The sequence below is a fragment of the Megalops cyprinoides genome, chromosome 3 (assembly GCF_013368585.1).
Source record: "Megalops cyprinoides isolate fMegCyp1 chromosome 3, fMegCyp1.pri, whole genome shotgun sequence".
Classification (NCBI taxonomy): domain Eukaryota; kingdom Metazoa; phylum Chordata; class Actinopteri; order Elopiformes; family Megalopidae; genus Megalops; species Megalops cyprinoides.
In genome coordinates this window covers 32,499,604-32,514,460 of record NC_050585.1, presented here as the reverse complement: position 1 = coordinate 32,514,460, position 14,857 = coordinate 32,499,604, and the positions used below count along the sequence as shown (strand labels likewise).

At 44.6% G+C, this 14,857-nt stretch overlaps 2 protein-coding genes across 3 annotated transcripts; one reads left to right on the top strand and one right to left on the bottom strand.

The window, feature by feature from the left end:
- Positions 1-566: 566 nt before the first annotated feature.
- LOC118774836 (N-alpha-acetyltransferase 50) lies at positions 567-8,499 on the top strand. Of its 2 annotated transcripts, none has more exons than XM_036524376.1 (5): positions 567-713; positions 5,281-5,414; positions 6,387-6,506; positions 6,723-6,789; positions 6,918-8,499. In XM_036524376.1, the coding sequence occupies exons 1-5, from the start codon at positions 706-708 to the stop codon at positions 7,093-7,095; spliced, it is 507 nt and encodes a 168-aa protein (XP_036380269.1). In that variant the 5' UTR covers positions 567-705; the 3' UTR covers positions 7,096-8,499. The 2 variants fall into 2 exon arrangements, with proteins under 2 accessions (XP_036380269.1, XP_036380268.1); XM_036524375.1 differs by having other exon boundaries at positions 5,278-5,414.
- A 2,324-nt stretch (positions 8,500-10,823) lies between these two features.
- Positions 10,824-14,760, bottom strand: LOC118775720 (E3 ubiquitin-protein ligase RNF6-like). The gene is made up of 4 exons (XM_036525767.1): positions 14,683-14,760; positions 13,370-13,528; positions 13,137-13,259; positions 10,824-12,712 (listed from the first exon to the last, which is right to left on the bottom strand). Exons 2-4 carry the CDS (start codon positions 13,509-13,511, stop codon positions 10,887-10,889), a joined length of 2,091 nt encoding a protein of 696 aa, XP_036381660.1. The 5' UTR covers positions 13,512-13,528; positions 14,683-14,760; the 3' UTR covers positions 10,824-10,886.
- Positions 14,761-14,857: the final 97 nt, after the last annotated feature.

Below are 14,857 nucleotides of genomic sequence, written 5' to 3'. Positions count from 1 at the left end.
TATTTCATCATATAAATTTTATTAAATTATAGTAACAATGATAGAACACATAATCCACATACATTTAGAAAACAGTATGGTAACTGTCAGGAAATAACAGAGTGCGGTAGATTAGCGGTAGGTATTTCCGTCCCTCAGCTGATGGCGCGCTATGGTGTGAGTGCCAAATACCAATCCGACAGAAGTCTGTGCATTCGATGGTTCCAGATCACGTGATTAATACATAACTGGACAAATAATCTTTAAAAGAAATAAAACATGTGCTGTCCAAATGTAAGTTGCCATAATTTATAGGTGTCAATAATAATTCCACATAGTTCATGAAAAAAGAATTGCCAGAACGAGCTATCACCCATGGATGCCAAAGTTCACGTTGTTCTATAACAAATACTGTGTTACGCATTAATTTGGATATTAATAATTTTATACAAAGGAAAATGTTAGACTAGAGTAAAAACAGTGGGTTTATGACAATCAGTTCGTGTAATATCAAAATAAAAACGTTTTAATGCGAATTGTGAATTCGGGGTCAGAGTTGACATCTTGTTCAGATCCGTGACGGAGTGCGGTGGTTGGTCCATGTGGAGCGTACAGGGGGAGGCAGTCGTGGTCCTCGGTAGCTAGCTAGTTCGAATTCCCCCACACGGGCCGTAAACTACTCTGAACTTCACGCACACATCATCCGGGCAACAGCTTCTACTCAATATGAAAGGGTGAGCAGCGCAGTCGACTGACACGTTTGTTTCCAGCACGGTTGAAGTTTTTTCTCCTTAACTCGAGCTACTAGTTATCCAGCTAGCTAGCTAGTTAGCCTGAGTAGCTAGCTGTCCCTATTTCTTTGAGGGGGCGGGGAGGGGATAGCAGAGCAGCCTCTCTCGCCATCAGGCTAGCTAACGTTAGCGCTGTTCTTTTGGTGTTCGTGAAAAGAATCTGCTAACGACAGCACTAGCTGGGTAGTTAACGTGTTCTTAGTGCCAACGACAAACGCGTGTTTTTTCTCGTATTTTCAAGTAACGTTATGTACGGGTCATCGGAAAGTAGAAGCATTAGCTAGCTAACTGAATAGCTAAGCTACCTTGCTAAATAGTTTCAAAGAGGTTCGCTACTCGGTCGCAAGTTGGCTTTATATTATTTGCTAGCTAGTCAGACTACCGAGCTTTTTTTGTTCATATGAAGTCTGCTTTCCCGTCATTCACGACCACGTTTTTATATCAGATTGTTGTAGTTATCCAGCTAGGTAGCTAGCAAACAATCAGTGAGGTGAACTGCCCGGTTAGCTAGCTAAATCTTAACAATATGATTAGTTCAGTTAGCTTGGCAGCCAGTGTTTTGCATCAGCGTTAGCCAGTCACTTCTCTGCTTGCCAGTTAATTCGGTTCGTTGCTAATGCATTCAACGAACGTGTGTCACTCATGAACGTACTCTTGGTTTATTTTCTGTGAGAATATTTGTCATAAAATTAGCTAATTTATCTGTCTAGCTACGGTGTCAAGTTGTCAAGATTACCTAGTCGTGTGCTTGGTAGGTCGAGTGAAGCGTAATCCACTTTATTCGTGTGATTTCAACATTGAATGTAAAAGACTGTGGGTTGACAAGGAAAGTTGTTCCTTTATTATGGCCTGAGTTCGTTTCCCGGCATTTTATCAAGTTTAGCGCGGTAACGTTACGTTACTACATTAGGTACGCATGGCAGTCTGTTGAAAAACACTAGTTACTCATATCAACAAGTGTCTCCACTGTACGTCTCTCTAACGTTACCCGAATAAAATAGAACAGGGTAGAGGTGGGTGTGTACTGTAGCCGTAAATTAGCCAGTTGCTTGTCACCCTTGATCAGTGCTTTTTCGGTCACAGCCTTAGGTCATTCGCGGTGAAATAAGACTGACTGCATTTTGTCATGACCTTCATAAGTTTAGATTTTCTGAAAATTGGCACATAGCTGCATGTCTGTTGGTACGTTCAATGCTAAGGTGTACCGTCCTTTATCAGACAATGATATATGGCTAACGAAGCTAGCTAATTTTAGTGTGTTGTCATTTCCGCCTACAGTGGCAAATCTAGACTATCATCTACAAATGCTGTTGGCATTATATTAACGCAATACAGTATTGTAGTTCATCGTGCTCTTCGTATATTGGTACCATTTGAGAATTCCCCAGAATTTTAGTTTTCAAAATGAGAATGTTTCAAACACTTGTGTAAATAGTTTTTAATAGAATATTCCAAATTATGGTATGAGGACAGTCAGTTTCTGAGTAGGATCTGCTCTGGTGTAGGTGAAGAAATATTTGGTAATGAGGAGCCTGATATGATCCAAGGCACTAGAAGAAACACAGTAAGATTGCTAAAGCATTACACTGTCTTTCAAAAACATTCATGGAATGATCTGCAGATTGTTTTGTAGGAGCACAGCAAACTTCTGAGTGGAGGTTTCACTGCTGATCTTGAAGCCAAATAGGAGAGATTTTCCTGAGCTGGAGAAAAATGTCCAAAATACCGTCTTAGTCAACTCAAATCCGCCAATGCCTCATGTACACTGGTCTCAGATTCACTTCAGATTGTTTGCAAATATTCAGTTATTTCCAGTCCTGCATATAAACAAATCTGTTTTGGCCAAAGTTTAGGCTCAGTTTAGGCTTTTTCAGATGTACCTGTGTTAAATTTCACTCAGGCTTTTGGCTGTCATTTCCCCCCCTATATCTCATGGTCCTGGCATCTCAGGAAGTAATTTATAGAAAGTCATGCTGTATACTGTCAGCTCTGTGGAATTGAGGTTAATTAATTAAAATTGTTACATACATGTTACAGATTGATAGAGAATCATTTGCAACTGTGCATTTTTTCTGAAATATAGGTTCATTTTTAAATGCTTTTCGTAAGCAACATCAGACAGGCAGATAAAGTAAACTGAGCACTGCTACACCTGTATATTAAGTAGATGCTCACAAAAAGTGTTATGTGGGCTGTTATTAATATGTGCAAGTGGGAGATTGCTTTTACTAAGATCACTGAAGGAAGACTCACTTTTGCTTTTTTTTAACTACCTGACATTTTATGTATTCAAACCTGAGCCTCAGTTTATACAGTTAGCTAGCCAAGGCATGTGTTTGTTATTTTTACTTCAGGCTGAGAATTTGTTTTTCAGATCTCATGAATGCAGAGCAAGTTCATTAACACTAACTGTTGATCAGCCTTGCCCAGTAGCTTATTGTTAAGGGGAAGATGGAGAGTAGTCTGATCCTAGTCTAGTGCATGTAGCCTTTCCAGTTTACATGGCATTGCTGTAGTCAGTAAAAGAGATTCTCTACACTAGTTATGTGTTCATTCAGTTTGCCTAAAGTGATCTAGGCAGCATTATTGAAAAATGTCTTTATAGTTATGAAAAAATTCATCTTGGTGGCCAACCTAGTGTTAGGGTGGAGCATTCAGGGTGTTCATTTTTACCGCCATATGGAGTTGGTATGGAAAACTGCTACAAGCTCAGTCAAGAAGTGCAGTTTGCATTTTATGTGCCAATAGAAATTGAGCGGATGGAATGTATGCAAAGGCATCTGTGTGTCCCAGAGGACCATTTTTCAAGGTTTGCACCTGCTCTGCACCTCGCTGCTTCCAGCTCCCATTCTTGACACAGGCAATGATAAGGCTTTAATTATTACTTCTTGTGATTGATAACAAAGTGTGCTTGTCAGTATTTTCCATCTTGTAAATTCTTTTTTTAGAATGGCCATACATCACAGTTCCTTCTTACTCATCATGCAACTTTCTTTGAACCTCAGTTCCACAACTTTGACTTTCTCACAGTCTGTGCCAGCACAGCATACCTTTAAAATGGCGTTGTTCTCCAAAAATGATGTCTGCTTCCTGTGAATGCAGTGGTGATGATTTCTTCTGAATGGGTCAACGGGGACATGTAAAAAATATATAAAAATGACAGGGGATTGTTAATTATTGTGTTGTTGAAAGTGTATAAACCCTTTTCGTTCTCTGATGAATAACATTTGTTGAGAAATCGCTGTCTATTCCACAGAGCTGCCTCTAAGGGATGCTAGGGAATCCCCTCATAATATGGAAAAGGGCAGTTTTCCAAAGCGAGCGCACATGGGTGTGTTAAGGTGACTCATTAATCATAGATGTGACTGAAAAATCATTTCATAATGCGTCACATCAGGCAGTGTGTCCCTGGCTTAAATAATTTTATTTTATGATGACTTAAATTTATTGGCCAACTAGCAAGACCAGCTAACAAACCACTAAGCAGTATGTTGGAGCAAATATAAGAGAAAAATGAATAGTTAGCATGATTTTTACTTTATTGTGACAAACTGACAAACAAGTTAACATTAGTTAGCCGTATCAGTTATATCTGATTTACCTAGTTAGTAAGCCAGTATCTTTGCTTACTATGTACCATAATCCCTAAGTATCCTGTCCATCTGCCTGGCTTCAGATGGGGTCTGAAGGCCTTGTTGATGGTTTAATATACTTGCAGATATAGCACATATCAATTGGTGATGTGTCAACTATCTGAGTATCAGTACTATTTTTAGAGAGGTTTTGTCTCTTTTTGCCATGTAAATTTGATTATAGAAATCTGTGTGCCAACTTTGAATGGAATCAGAGAGACATGCTATATGTGTCTGATTAAACATGGAAGTTGACCCAGTGCCCTGGTCAAACAAGGCAGCTTTTCATGTGTGTTTTTTTCAGATACTTGACAGTATGGAACAGATTTGGTCTCAAATTTAAATGTCATGAACGTTGTGTCAAAGTTGGCAGGATGCCCCTGTGAGTCAGGACACACTTCACTCTACCAGCTGTTGTGTCCTTGTGGAGGTTTAGAATGTACAGTGGCCCTATAAATACACACCGCCCTTCCTGTTGCGGGGCCAAATGGGGTGGGATGCCAGGCAGGGACGTCACAATATGGCCCACTATAACAAATATGGATCCGGGGGGGGTTTATTGGCCGTCGTGCAAAAACATTTGTTTTGAGCCAGGATGACTTTTCACCGGGATGTGCATTGATGTCCCAGCTGTTACTGTTACTTTTTTTTTTTTTTTTTTTTAAAAATACTAATCCTGTTAGAGGGCATCAGTGCTGAAATTGTGTCTGCAACCCTGAGGAAGGGACACGTGAACGTGGTTAAAAGTGTGATGTGCATGTTCTCCTGGAGGTCTGTTATGTATTTATTTATTTATTTGCTAAGTTACATGTTTTCTTAGAGAAGTTGGGCCAGTCTTTGTTCCCAGTGGGTTGAGCAGTTTTGTTTTGTTCTAGTAGCCGGATCGAGCTGGGGGACGTCACACCTCACAACATCAAACAGCTGCAGCGGCTGAACCAGGTGATCTTCCCTGTCAGCTACAACCACAAGTTCTACAAGGACGTGCTGGAGGTGGGCGAGCTTGCCAAACTAGGTGAGGGAAGAGATGGGTGTGTCTGATTGAGCTCCCACGATTGCTCAGGGCCGGTATTCATGAAAGGACATGAACAAAAGTACATTATTTTCACTGAATGTAGCGTAATGAAAGGAAAACTGAAAGTGTTGCAGTGTTTGTGATATCCTCAGATTTCCTCTTGCATCTACTGTGGCACTTAACAGAATGCAACGTGTTATGCAGTGACTCTTACTATTGGATTGTGACCCTTGGTTATATATTGTCTCTGCCCTTAGCATAACTTTCTTGTATGCATTTTTGTAAGTTGCTCTGCCTAAGAGTGTCTGCTAAATGACTGCAAATGTAAGTAAAAGTTGCACCAAAAAAAAAAATTAAGTAGCTGGCTACCCATACCTGTCTACACAATACTGGCTAAGAGTTCAACAAGGAGCCACGTAGTTGCACAAAGACATGCTGTGCAGTCATGTCCATTTACAGCTCTGCCATGAACTGCCTACATATTTATTAGGAATTGTTTGAAAATGACTGCAGCAGGTTAGGAATGAGAACATCAAGTTTGCAGTTGTCTTGAAAAGTTTCTCAAAGCAGTATAATGGCAAGGCATTATTGAGAACATGAGGATTGTGTCATGTGAGATCCTTTTAGCTAGATGTACTGTAGTTCTTGATATTTTGATGTACCGAAAGAAGTAAAGTAGCCTCTGTGGCTACTTTGGCTGTGGGGAAAGAGGAGCCAGTGTGCAGACACCATTCTAATTACAGTGACAAGAACTAGAAATAATAGAAATAAAATCATGAAAAGTGAAAATTTGGTTCCATGATGTTTACTGTTGTCAAGACCCCTGTGAAGACATTTGTGGATGTCGATGTCATGTTGTAACAGTGATATAGTAGGCACTATGTGTCTGCCCTGTTTAACAGCTTACTTTGATAAAATAGTGACGATATTGTTATGCAAGTTTTTTGATAACCTCTGGTCTCTGCTCCACAGCGTACTTCAATGACATTGCTGTTGGAGCAGTGTGTTGTCGAGTGGACCACTCGCAGAACCAGAAACGGCTGTATATCATGACCCTTGGCTGCCTGGCCCCCTACCGGAGACTGGGCATAGGTAGGAATGTGTGTGTGTGTATGTGCGCGCGTGTGCATGCACATGTTATTCTTTCTGTAGGGGATTACAGGCATTTTCTGTAAATTCAAAAGAAGTAATGGGAAACCTTCTGGTCAATTTAGTATTTTAATCACTGCTCTACACTGCAGATTAAATCCTCCTGGAAGATTCTGAACTAATAAAGTTTGCCCTGTCTTTTTTTTCTTTGGTATCCAGGGACGAAGATGCTGAACCATGTGTTGAACATCTGTGAGAAGGACGGCACCTTTGACAACATCTATCTGTAAGAACTGCTTGTGTTTAAGGCATCTGTTAGGAACAGACAGTGTTAAGTGAGGAGGGAATGGGTGTTGGAATACCTTACCACCCTTCACCTTCCCACCTCATGCTGTGTATGTTCTCTCTCTGTAGCCATGTGCAGATCAGCAATGAGTCCGCCATCGACTTCTACCAGAAGTTTGGCTTTGAGATCATCGAGACGAAAAAGAACTACTACAAGAGAATAGAGCCGGCCGACGCCCACGTCCTGCAGAAGGACCTGCGTAGTCTATGTTCGCCCCCTGGTGGAGAGCTGCAGAAGGCCAACTAGGAGACACGGCAGGCCCTGCCCTCCAGACAGAGCACTGTCGCGCCCTGCCCCAAATGGAGCTACGACGGACACCCGGGGTGTAATCCCAATGGTTCTGACCAGTTTACCTCCTTTAAGGGACGTGCGAAAAGAAAAAAAATGCTGCATATCTGTTAAAAAAAAACATGTTATAATGTTACGGTTTCTTTTAATTTTTTCCTTTTTTCATTTAGAGATGTGAAAATAAACAAATGTGATGAGTGCTAGAGCAAGCAGGCCGCAGCATGCTGAAGGTCCTGTGTTTCTGTGTGAAAGGGTTGAAAATGGTCATTAAGGTCAGGGGATACTATATCGTCATTTAATTGATTATAGTAACTACGATGTCTGCTGACCTTAGTGTCACGCTCTGAATTGCTATGGCAACACTCAGGGCTCCGTCCCTCGAAGTCAAGGAAATGAGAGGCAGACGACCAACAGGAAGAGAATTGCACTGATTTGAGACTTTCTTTAATTTTAGCGTAAAGCAACATGTCGGCATAATGCCGGATGTTACGATTTCTTGGTGACTTCAGTGTCACTGGTCTGTTCTGGTGTGAGTCCAGAAAGAGCAGTGAGCCAGTGCCCTCTAGGGGTGGGATGTATAACGGTTATGGTAGGAGGAGGCAGCATAGGTGGAATGGGTATAGATGTGTGGAACTGAGTTCAAGACTACATCTAAAGAGCAAAACTCCATGCTTAATGTTTTTATCTCAATGTCCATTACTTACGTTACTTACTTCTTTATTAATTGTTCCTGGGGTTTGTCCAAATGCTGCAGTTATCAATGCAAATGGCACATCAGGAGCAAGGAGTATGGACAGAGTGATACGAGAGGGTGGAGTGAGGAGAAGGAAGGAATGAAAGAGGGAGGGCTTGGTGAAAGAGGGGGTGGAGCAGAGAGTCAGAGTGAGTGAGTGAGTGATGGAAAGCTGTAGAAGAGATGGCTTCAAGTTCTTTTCTAAAATTGTGGCTTTTGGCACAAAGCTTACGCCAGAATTGCATTGATTATTTTCCACCAGTTACACCAGTGTAAATAACATTGCTGGTTGAAAGAACTTGTATTTTGGTTTAGAGCTTAGATTATCTTTACCGGCCTGTTTATTACCTATGTAAAAACAAGCCATTTTTGAAAAATTGGAAGCCATTTTGAGATGTACTGAAACCACCTTGGTTTTGTTTGTCAGAAATGACAGGGCAGATAATGGTTTGTGTAAGAAATGCTGTTTGTGCATGCTGGATTTGTTTATAGATCCTCTAAGCCAGAGGTCAAAGGTCATACGGTTTTAGTATACTTCAGCAGAAGCTCTGGCACTCTCAGCCAGGCTGTCCCGCTTGCCCCATTGCAATAAAATCATGTTTTTCTCGCTTGGAGGAATTTCATCTGTTCTGGAGCTCTATGTTTTGACCTTTTAACTTTAAATAAAAGAATTCTATTTGCATTTGAGTCAGTTATCTGAATAAATGTGTTCACCTCAGTTCTTCATCCCTCTGTTCAGTGTTGTGGTTGTGAACAAGGGATGGTGTGTCTGAAAGCTCATATAATCGCATACCTACTACAACAGTGTAGCCCTTTTTCAATCACACTATCTCATGATGTCATGTGATTTTCATGCAAATATAATCATTTACCGGTTTTACACAGAAGTAAAATACTGATTCTCCAGGTGCCATTTTGCTAACCCTGGACCAGTCCTTGCTTTTTGTCTCCCATATGAAATTTGGTTTAGGGTTAGCTGATGCTGCTTCTGTATCAGTTGTGGGCCAGAGGTAACAGGAGTTCTACAGACAACCACCAGTCATTCTTTGTCAAAATATTTTATGTTTGAAAATTATGTATGCCAACTTCATATTTTCATACATTTTCAGTGGATTTTCTACATAAAGACAACAGCAACTGTAAAACAACTATTTTGAGTGCTTCAGGTAACAGTTTCCATTATGACAAAGGGAAGAACTGGGTATGCCAACATCCCTTTTCCACTGACAGAACCATGTGGCTGACCAGGCTTGACTGTTTTTTCAGTTTTCGGTTTGTTTTTCTAGTATCTGGTCTTTAACACATGAACATACACATCTCAATCAGGATATACGATGATATAGATTTGTAAGTGGGGGGACCATTTTTAATTTATTTAACTGTCCCAATTTTGTTTTGAGTCTCTTCAGAACTGAAAAGAGATGGAAACAGCAGACAAAGTTCCACAGATATTCAGCCATGTGAGATGTATTGTGGTCAATGTAACAGTGCTGAAATGATGCTAAAATAAGAGAGGTATAACATTATGCAGCTGTTTGTGACCTAAATGTTAGTATTTTACAAATTATCTGGATGAAACAAGGGATTTTTTTTATTCCAGATGATGGAACATACATATCATTCTCTTTATGGGTTGAAAACCTGCCTATAAGATATCCGTTATCCTCTATAAAGGGGAACCTTGTGTTTTCTGTAATAAAGCCATAATTTGTGACTATAACTCTGATCTCTGAAATCCTATTAAGGTTAAAGTATTTAAAGTATAACATTTCTTTACATTTGTAAGGAAAAAAATTGTCCAGTACACATATCTTTGGAGAGCACTATACCTAACTCTGACTGAAAGACTTAATTAATTAATTAATTAATTAATGTGACCTGTGACAATTCATTTACGTAGGGATTGTCTTATGAGTGGTATCACATTCAAGTCCTAAATGCTCATGGTGTAGACACTTGGCTTCTAAAGTCACATAACTGAAAGATTGATGGGGGTTCTGAGAGTCTGAGAAGCTATGCTTCTCAATATCTTTATTAGGACACACTGATCACATGTCTGCTTCCTATCAGTCATTTCCACCATGTAAATCCAATGGGGCAGTCCTCGTGTGCAACTAGACTGAGAGTACACTGGAGTAACAACTGCCTTTTCCTCTAATGTCACACAAACTTACCGTCTTTACAGGGTTCAACAAGTCAAGCAGTTACAAACAGCATGGGCCACGCTTCATGTTCCTTGAATGATAATGGACCCACAGCGGCTGACCTTTATGCTAGAGGCACAAGTGCGAGAAACACAGGGATACCCTGGTGGTACCTTGGGACTGATTAAAACACATCACCGATTTTGTTACACTAAAAAGAAAAAAAAAAAAAACAATGCTGGAGAACTGAACATTCTAGCTCCACAGACACAAAGGACCATCTTCTGAAAAAAACTGTGACGTCGAAGCTAAACGTGTTCAGGCACCTTGGAGGCTTCTCTTTAAAACCTGGTTCTGAGATGTGTACACTAAATCTAGCATCACAGAAATAAGGCGGCTCTTTCACTTGTTTTCTTTAATATTCACTCACAATAATATATGATTTGAGTGTGGGGTCTATGGGCAATTAAATAAAATCCATTTGTTACAGGAATAAAATTCAGTTAACGTGAGAGTAACCTGTTTTTAACAGTCTGATGATTTTTTCTTCACTCAGAAGCAATACTGAAGTAAGGACACGAAGACCTTGAAAGAGAAAAGGCTGAAGTGAAAGTCTAAAAAAATATAGCTTTGTTACTTCTCTGCGTAATGCGCTTTTTACATTTTTCTTTCCTTTGCTTTTGGTTCTACCCTCAACTGAACACAACAGATTTGACAGCTTAATTAAAACAGAGACCATATTTACATAGTCCAGCCTACAGGCCGTGGTGTGTTTCAATGCTAATGTGCGACTCCCTGTAATGAGGGGTCAGTCTGGTGGGCGGAGAGGATGGGAGAGGTCAGTCTTGGCGGGTGGGTTAAACAGGGAGGAATCATTCCAAGTGGGAGGACAGTATAGGCTGTCTGCAGATGGGACAGGTGTTGTTCTCGGAAAGCCAGCGGTCGATGCAGTGGATGTGGAACTCGTGCGTGCAGGGCAGGCGCCGCAGCTTGTTGCCCTGGGCGTACTCGTTGATGCACACGCTGCAGGCCCGGCCCACCTCGCCCTCAAGGCTGGCCTGGCCGTACGTGCGGGTGGACAGATTGTCGATCTGCTCTTTGGTCAGGCCACGCTGATGCTCCTCGTCCTCGTCGTCGTTCAGGAGGAAGAAGTGAGCGAGACGGAGTATGGGCAGAGTGCCGTTTTCCACCAAGTTGTTGGTGTCCCTGCCGGCGGTCCGCCCCTCGCCCGGCGGCACGCCCGCCCACGCCCGCTCTGCCTCCCCCGCCACGAGCCTCTCCTCCTCCGGGCTCCGCCGCTCCGGAACCTCCCGGGACGCGCCGTCCTCGTCGCCGCGGACACCAAGGGCCTGCCCGGTGGGGCTGGTCTCCGGGCTCGGCGCCGTGGCGGTGGCGGTGGCAGCTGCAGCGGCATCCGAGTCAGCCTCCGTCTCCATGAGGGAGCTGAGCTCGCCGAAGCCGGTCATGATCTGCCGCAGGATGGAGCGCAGAGCGGTGGAGCTGGGCTCGCCCAGCCCGGTCTCGGAGATGCGCCGCAGCGGGATGCGGATGGTGCTGACGTAGGTGCGGATTCCGGCGCGCTCCGAGCGCGAGATGGTGCGGCGGAAGCCGCCGCTGTCGCTCTCGAAGGTGACCGTGTTCTCGGTGGTGCGGACCCGCGAGCGCGTCCGGCTGGCGATGCTGTCGCGATCCCTGTTCTCTCCCGGCCGGATCCGCCGCACCTGCAGGTCCAGCATGATGGTGGGGTGACGGCGCCCGCTGCCCCCGGGGCTCGAAGCCTGCGCCTCCACCTGCTCTGCTCCTGCCTCCGGGTCTGTCCCTGACGGAGGCAGAGCTGGGGCGTCGGGGGCTGTCCCCGGGACGGGCACAGCAGTTGGCTCAGGGGAGGTTACTGGCGCAGGCAGGGCCGAGGTATCCTGGCCTGGCTCGTTCGTGGCTTCTCCTGTCTCCATAGCAGCCTCCAGCACACTGGACTCCTGGCTCAGGGCAGCACTGAGTCCATCAGAATGGGCGGATGTACTGATTTCAGAGGGTTGAGGGGCATCGGGTCTGCTGGATTGGGTGGTGCCTGGTTCGGGGGATTGGTGGGCGTCCGTCATTCTATGGAGCGGCGACCGGCTACGGCGGGATGCCCCTCCCCTTCCGCCCCTCCCTCCCCTACGCCCCCGCGCTCGAGTCCTGCTGCGGGGCTGCTCCAAGGTGGAGGAATGATGACTAGAGCGAGGGCAATCCAACCCATCCGAGTCCCACTCCTGTTCCGCCCCCTGGCTCCGTCCCCTTCTCCCGCTGCTCTGTGCTGGCTGGGACAGGGCCGTCAGGGAAGTCGAGCCTGCTTCCACACCCCTCCGCAAGCCGAACACTCTGCCAGCGGGGATGTCGGGCCGGACCGGGGGCGTAGCGGTACTGCTCCGTGTACGGCGCACTTGCGGCCTCCTTCCCTGGGAGGCGTGAGCTGGGTCAATACGAGGGCCGGGCAGGGGAGGGTCAATAGCATCGACGACTTCCGGCTGCTCGTGGTTGATGTTGATCTCCAGGCTGAAGCGGAACTCGCCGCTGTTGGGGTTGGTGCGGCTGACGGCGCGCCAGGTCTGGTTCCCGCTTTGCCCGCTGCGCGTGGCGTTGCCCGTGCGCCGGAACGTGTTGAGCCACTCCAGGAGAGTGTCGCCGTTAGAGGCCTCGCCGCCCACGTCCACACCCCCTGCAACACAGCATCCCCATCACGCTCACGTTCCTCTGACACAGCCTTGCCAAACAACTGTACTGCCATCAGGCCCACACTAGGCCCACACACAGCCCTTCAGAAAGTCAAATTAAAATTTCATACACAATGTGATAAATACGCCATAATACTGTGTAATGAATGCAATGGTGTAATGATGACATATCCTCCTCCTGTCAGTACTCAGCCAACTGTCGCAAATTCTCTCCATCCTCCTCCTCAGCACTGTCTCTTACTGGTATTGCTCTTCAGCCCCTAAGCCATTCCTGCTCACATCTGCCTTACAAAGTCTCTATATTCCTAATTACAAGCCCCTTCTCCGTTCTGACTTCCCCCTACACTCACCTACATTTATCACCCCATTTCTCCTCCCGAACACCTCCCGTGTATACCCGCTCCTCACCTCTGCCCCTGTTTTCTTCCTGTGGGTCGCTGCTCTGTGGGTGGGGCTCACGGGGAGGCTGCGCCAAAAGCCGCTCCTTTGCTCCGTCAAGACGCTGCCGCAGCTCTTCCGCTGTGACCTCACCTGAAAATAACAGCGAGTGTGTCTATCCTTCAAGCCAAACCAACAATGGGGCTGGGCGGGTGGCAGACAAAGAAGAGTCCGAGGCTAAGGGTGTTTAAACGCAGTCTCACCTGGCGTCCCAAGCAGGTTGCTGTCCCTCATGAGCCGGTACTCCTCCTCGCTCAGCCCGTTTATGAAGTGGTAGTAGGCTTCCTCCCGCTGCAGCCGTTCTCGCTGCTGCACGCGCTCGTCTCGCCCGCCGGGAGTGTCCATCGCCGCGGAGACCACTCCTGCTCACCCCGCCACCCACACAGGGGACAAGGAGTGACACATATCAACAGGCCTCCTCTTACACCCTCCTCTTTTTACCTGTCCTACTGCAACAGTGACTGAGGTTACCAACCTACTTACACCTGAGTGAGTCAAAACAGTATAACTGAGTATAACTTACCTGCATTCACCAAACATCAGTGCGCCTCTGCTGCGGAGACTTTTGATATGAACATGGCTGATGTAGTGTCTATGCTATACTGTTCCTGCTGATACTGACTATTTAAGTGTAAAATATTATTGTAAATTTGCCGGTATATTATTATTGAAACGAGTCTGTCAAATGTCTGGCTTCTTGTCTTATGTTAAATGTTTAGAATAAACAGCAATTCCCCAGGGTTTTAACGAGGTTTAAACCTGTTTTTCGAAAATCTTTTTATATATCCAGCTAGTGTTAGCGATAATATCCTCGTATTTACGTTATGTATAGCTAGCTATCTAGCCTGCAAGCTCGTTGTCAGCAAAAGAATTAACCTGATATTCCGCAAAAACATGATTTTACAGTCGCAGTCCGATATGCGACGACTAGATGCCCTGTTTTGCTGTCTTAAGGGTCTATCTATAAAGCTAGCTAGTAGCTAACAGGATGCTGAAGAGGAAATACCAAGCTGTAAGGCTACGAAGTGACTGTTTGTCTACCAATCACAACCCAAGAAATGTTTACTGACGTACGCATTAACCAAACATCAGAGATCCAAGGTCGGACATGACAAAACAGTCGGGCCCGTTTAACTATGTTGTTAGGGGGAAGAAGCTTATTGAGACTGCATATTTGATGAGCCAACATTGGACGAACCCTTAAATCCATTAGAAAAACTCCCTGTCGTCTGTTACTATTTTGTCTAAACAGCTATGACGCAAACAGGCATGTCAATTGCGCAACTTGCGGCTAACGTCGTCAGCTATGTAGTCTAGCTTGTTACTAAACTGCCTTGCTAGCTGTCTAGCTATAGCTAAATACATGAGGAACTGTTTAGACATTGTCGACATCTTACTTGTAACTGACAGTGATAAATCAGCTTTCTAAAACGGAGCGGGTGATTCATATAGCCTAAATGATGATTACTCAGTATGTAGAATTCTCAACAACAAAGCCATTTGATGAAATTATTACCTGAGACAGCAGCTGGATGGGTTCACTCTTTCCTCTGTTGTCTGATTTCAAGATGGGAACAGTGGTGCTGCGTCTAATACTGTCCGACTGACAACTAACTAGCCTTGGTAGTTGCATGTGGTAAAGTTCCGCTTGAATAACGAGTGCATGATTGGCTAATGCAGATATGTCCTAG

Excerpts from the sequence above, each read along its gene's own strand:
- LOC118774836 (XM_036524375.1), top strand. Across the intron at positions 5,415-6,386 it reads GGGCGAGCTTGCCAAACTAG|CGTACTTCAATGACATTGCT; the intron begins GTGAGGGAAGAG and ends TCTGCTCCACAG. Across the intron at positions 6,507-6,722 it reads CTACCGGAGACTGGGCATAG|GGACGAAGATGCTGAACCAT; the intron begins GTAGGAATGTGT and ends TTTGGTATCCAG.
- LOC118775720 (XM_036525767.1), bottom strand. The coding sequence starts at position 13,511 with ATGGACACTCCCGGCGGGCGAGACGAGCGCGTGCAGCAGCGAGAACGG. Across the intron at positions 13,260-13,369 it reads CAACCTGCTTGGGACGCCAG|GTGAGGTCACAGCGGAAGAG; the intron begins GTGAGACTGCGT and ends TGTTATTTTCAG. Across the intron at positions 12,713-13,136 it reads GGAAGAAAACAGGGGCAGAG|GGGGTGTGGACGTGGGCGGC; the intron begins GTGAGGAGCGGG and ends GCTGTGTTGCAG.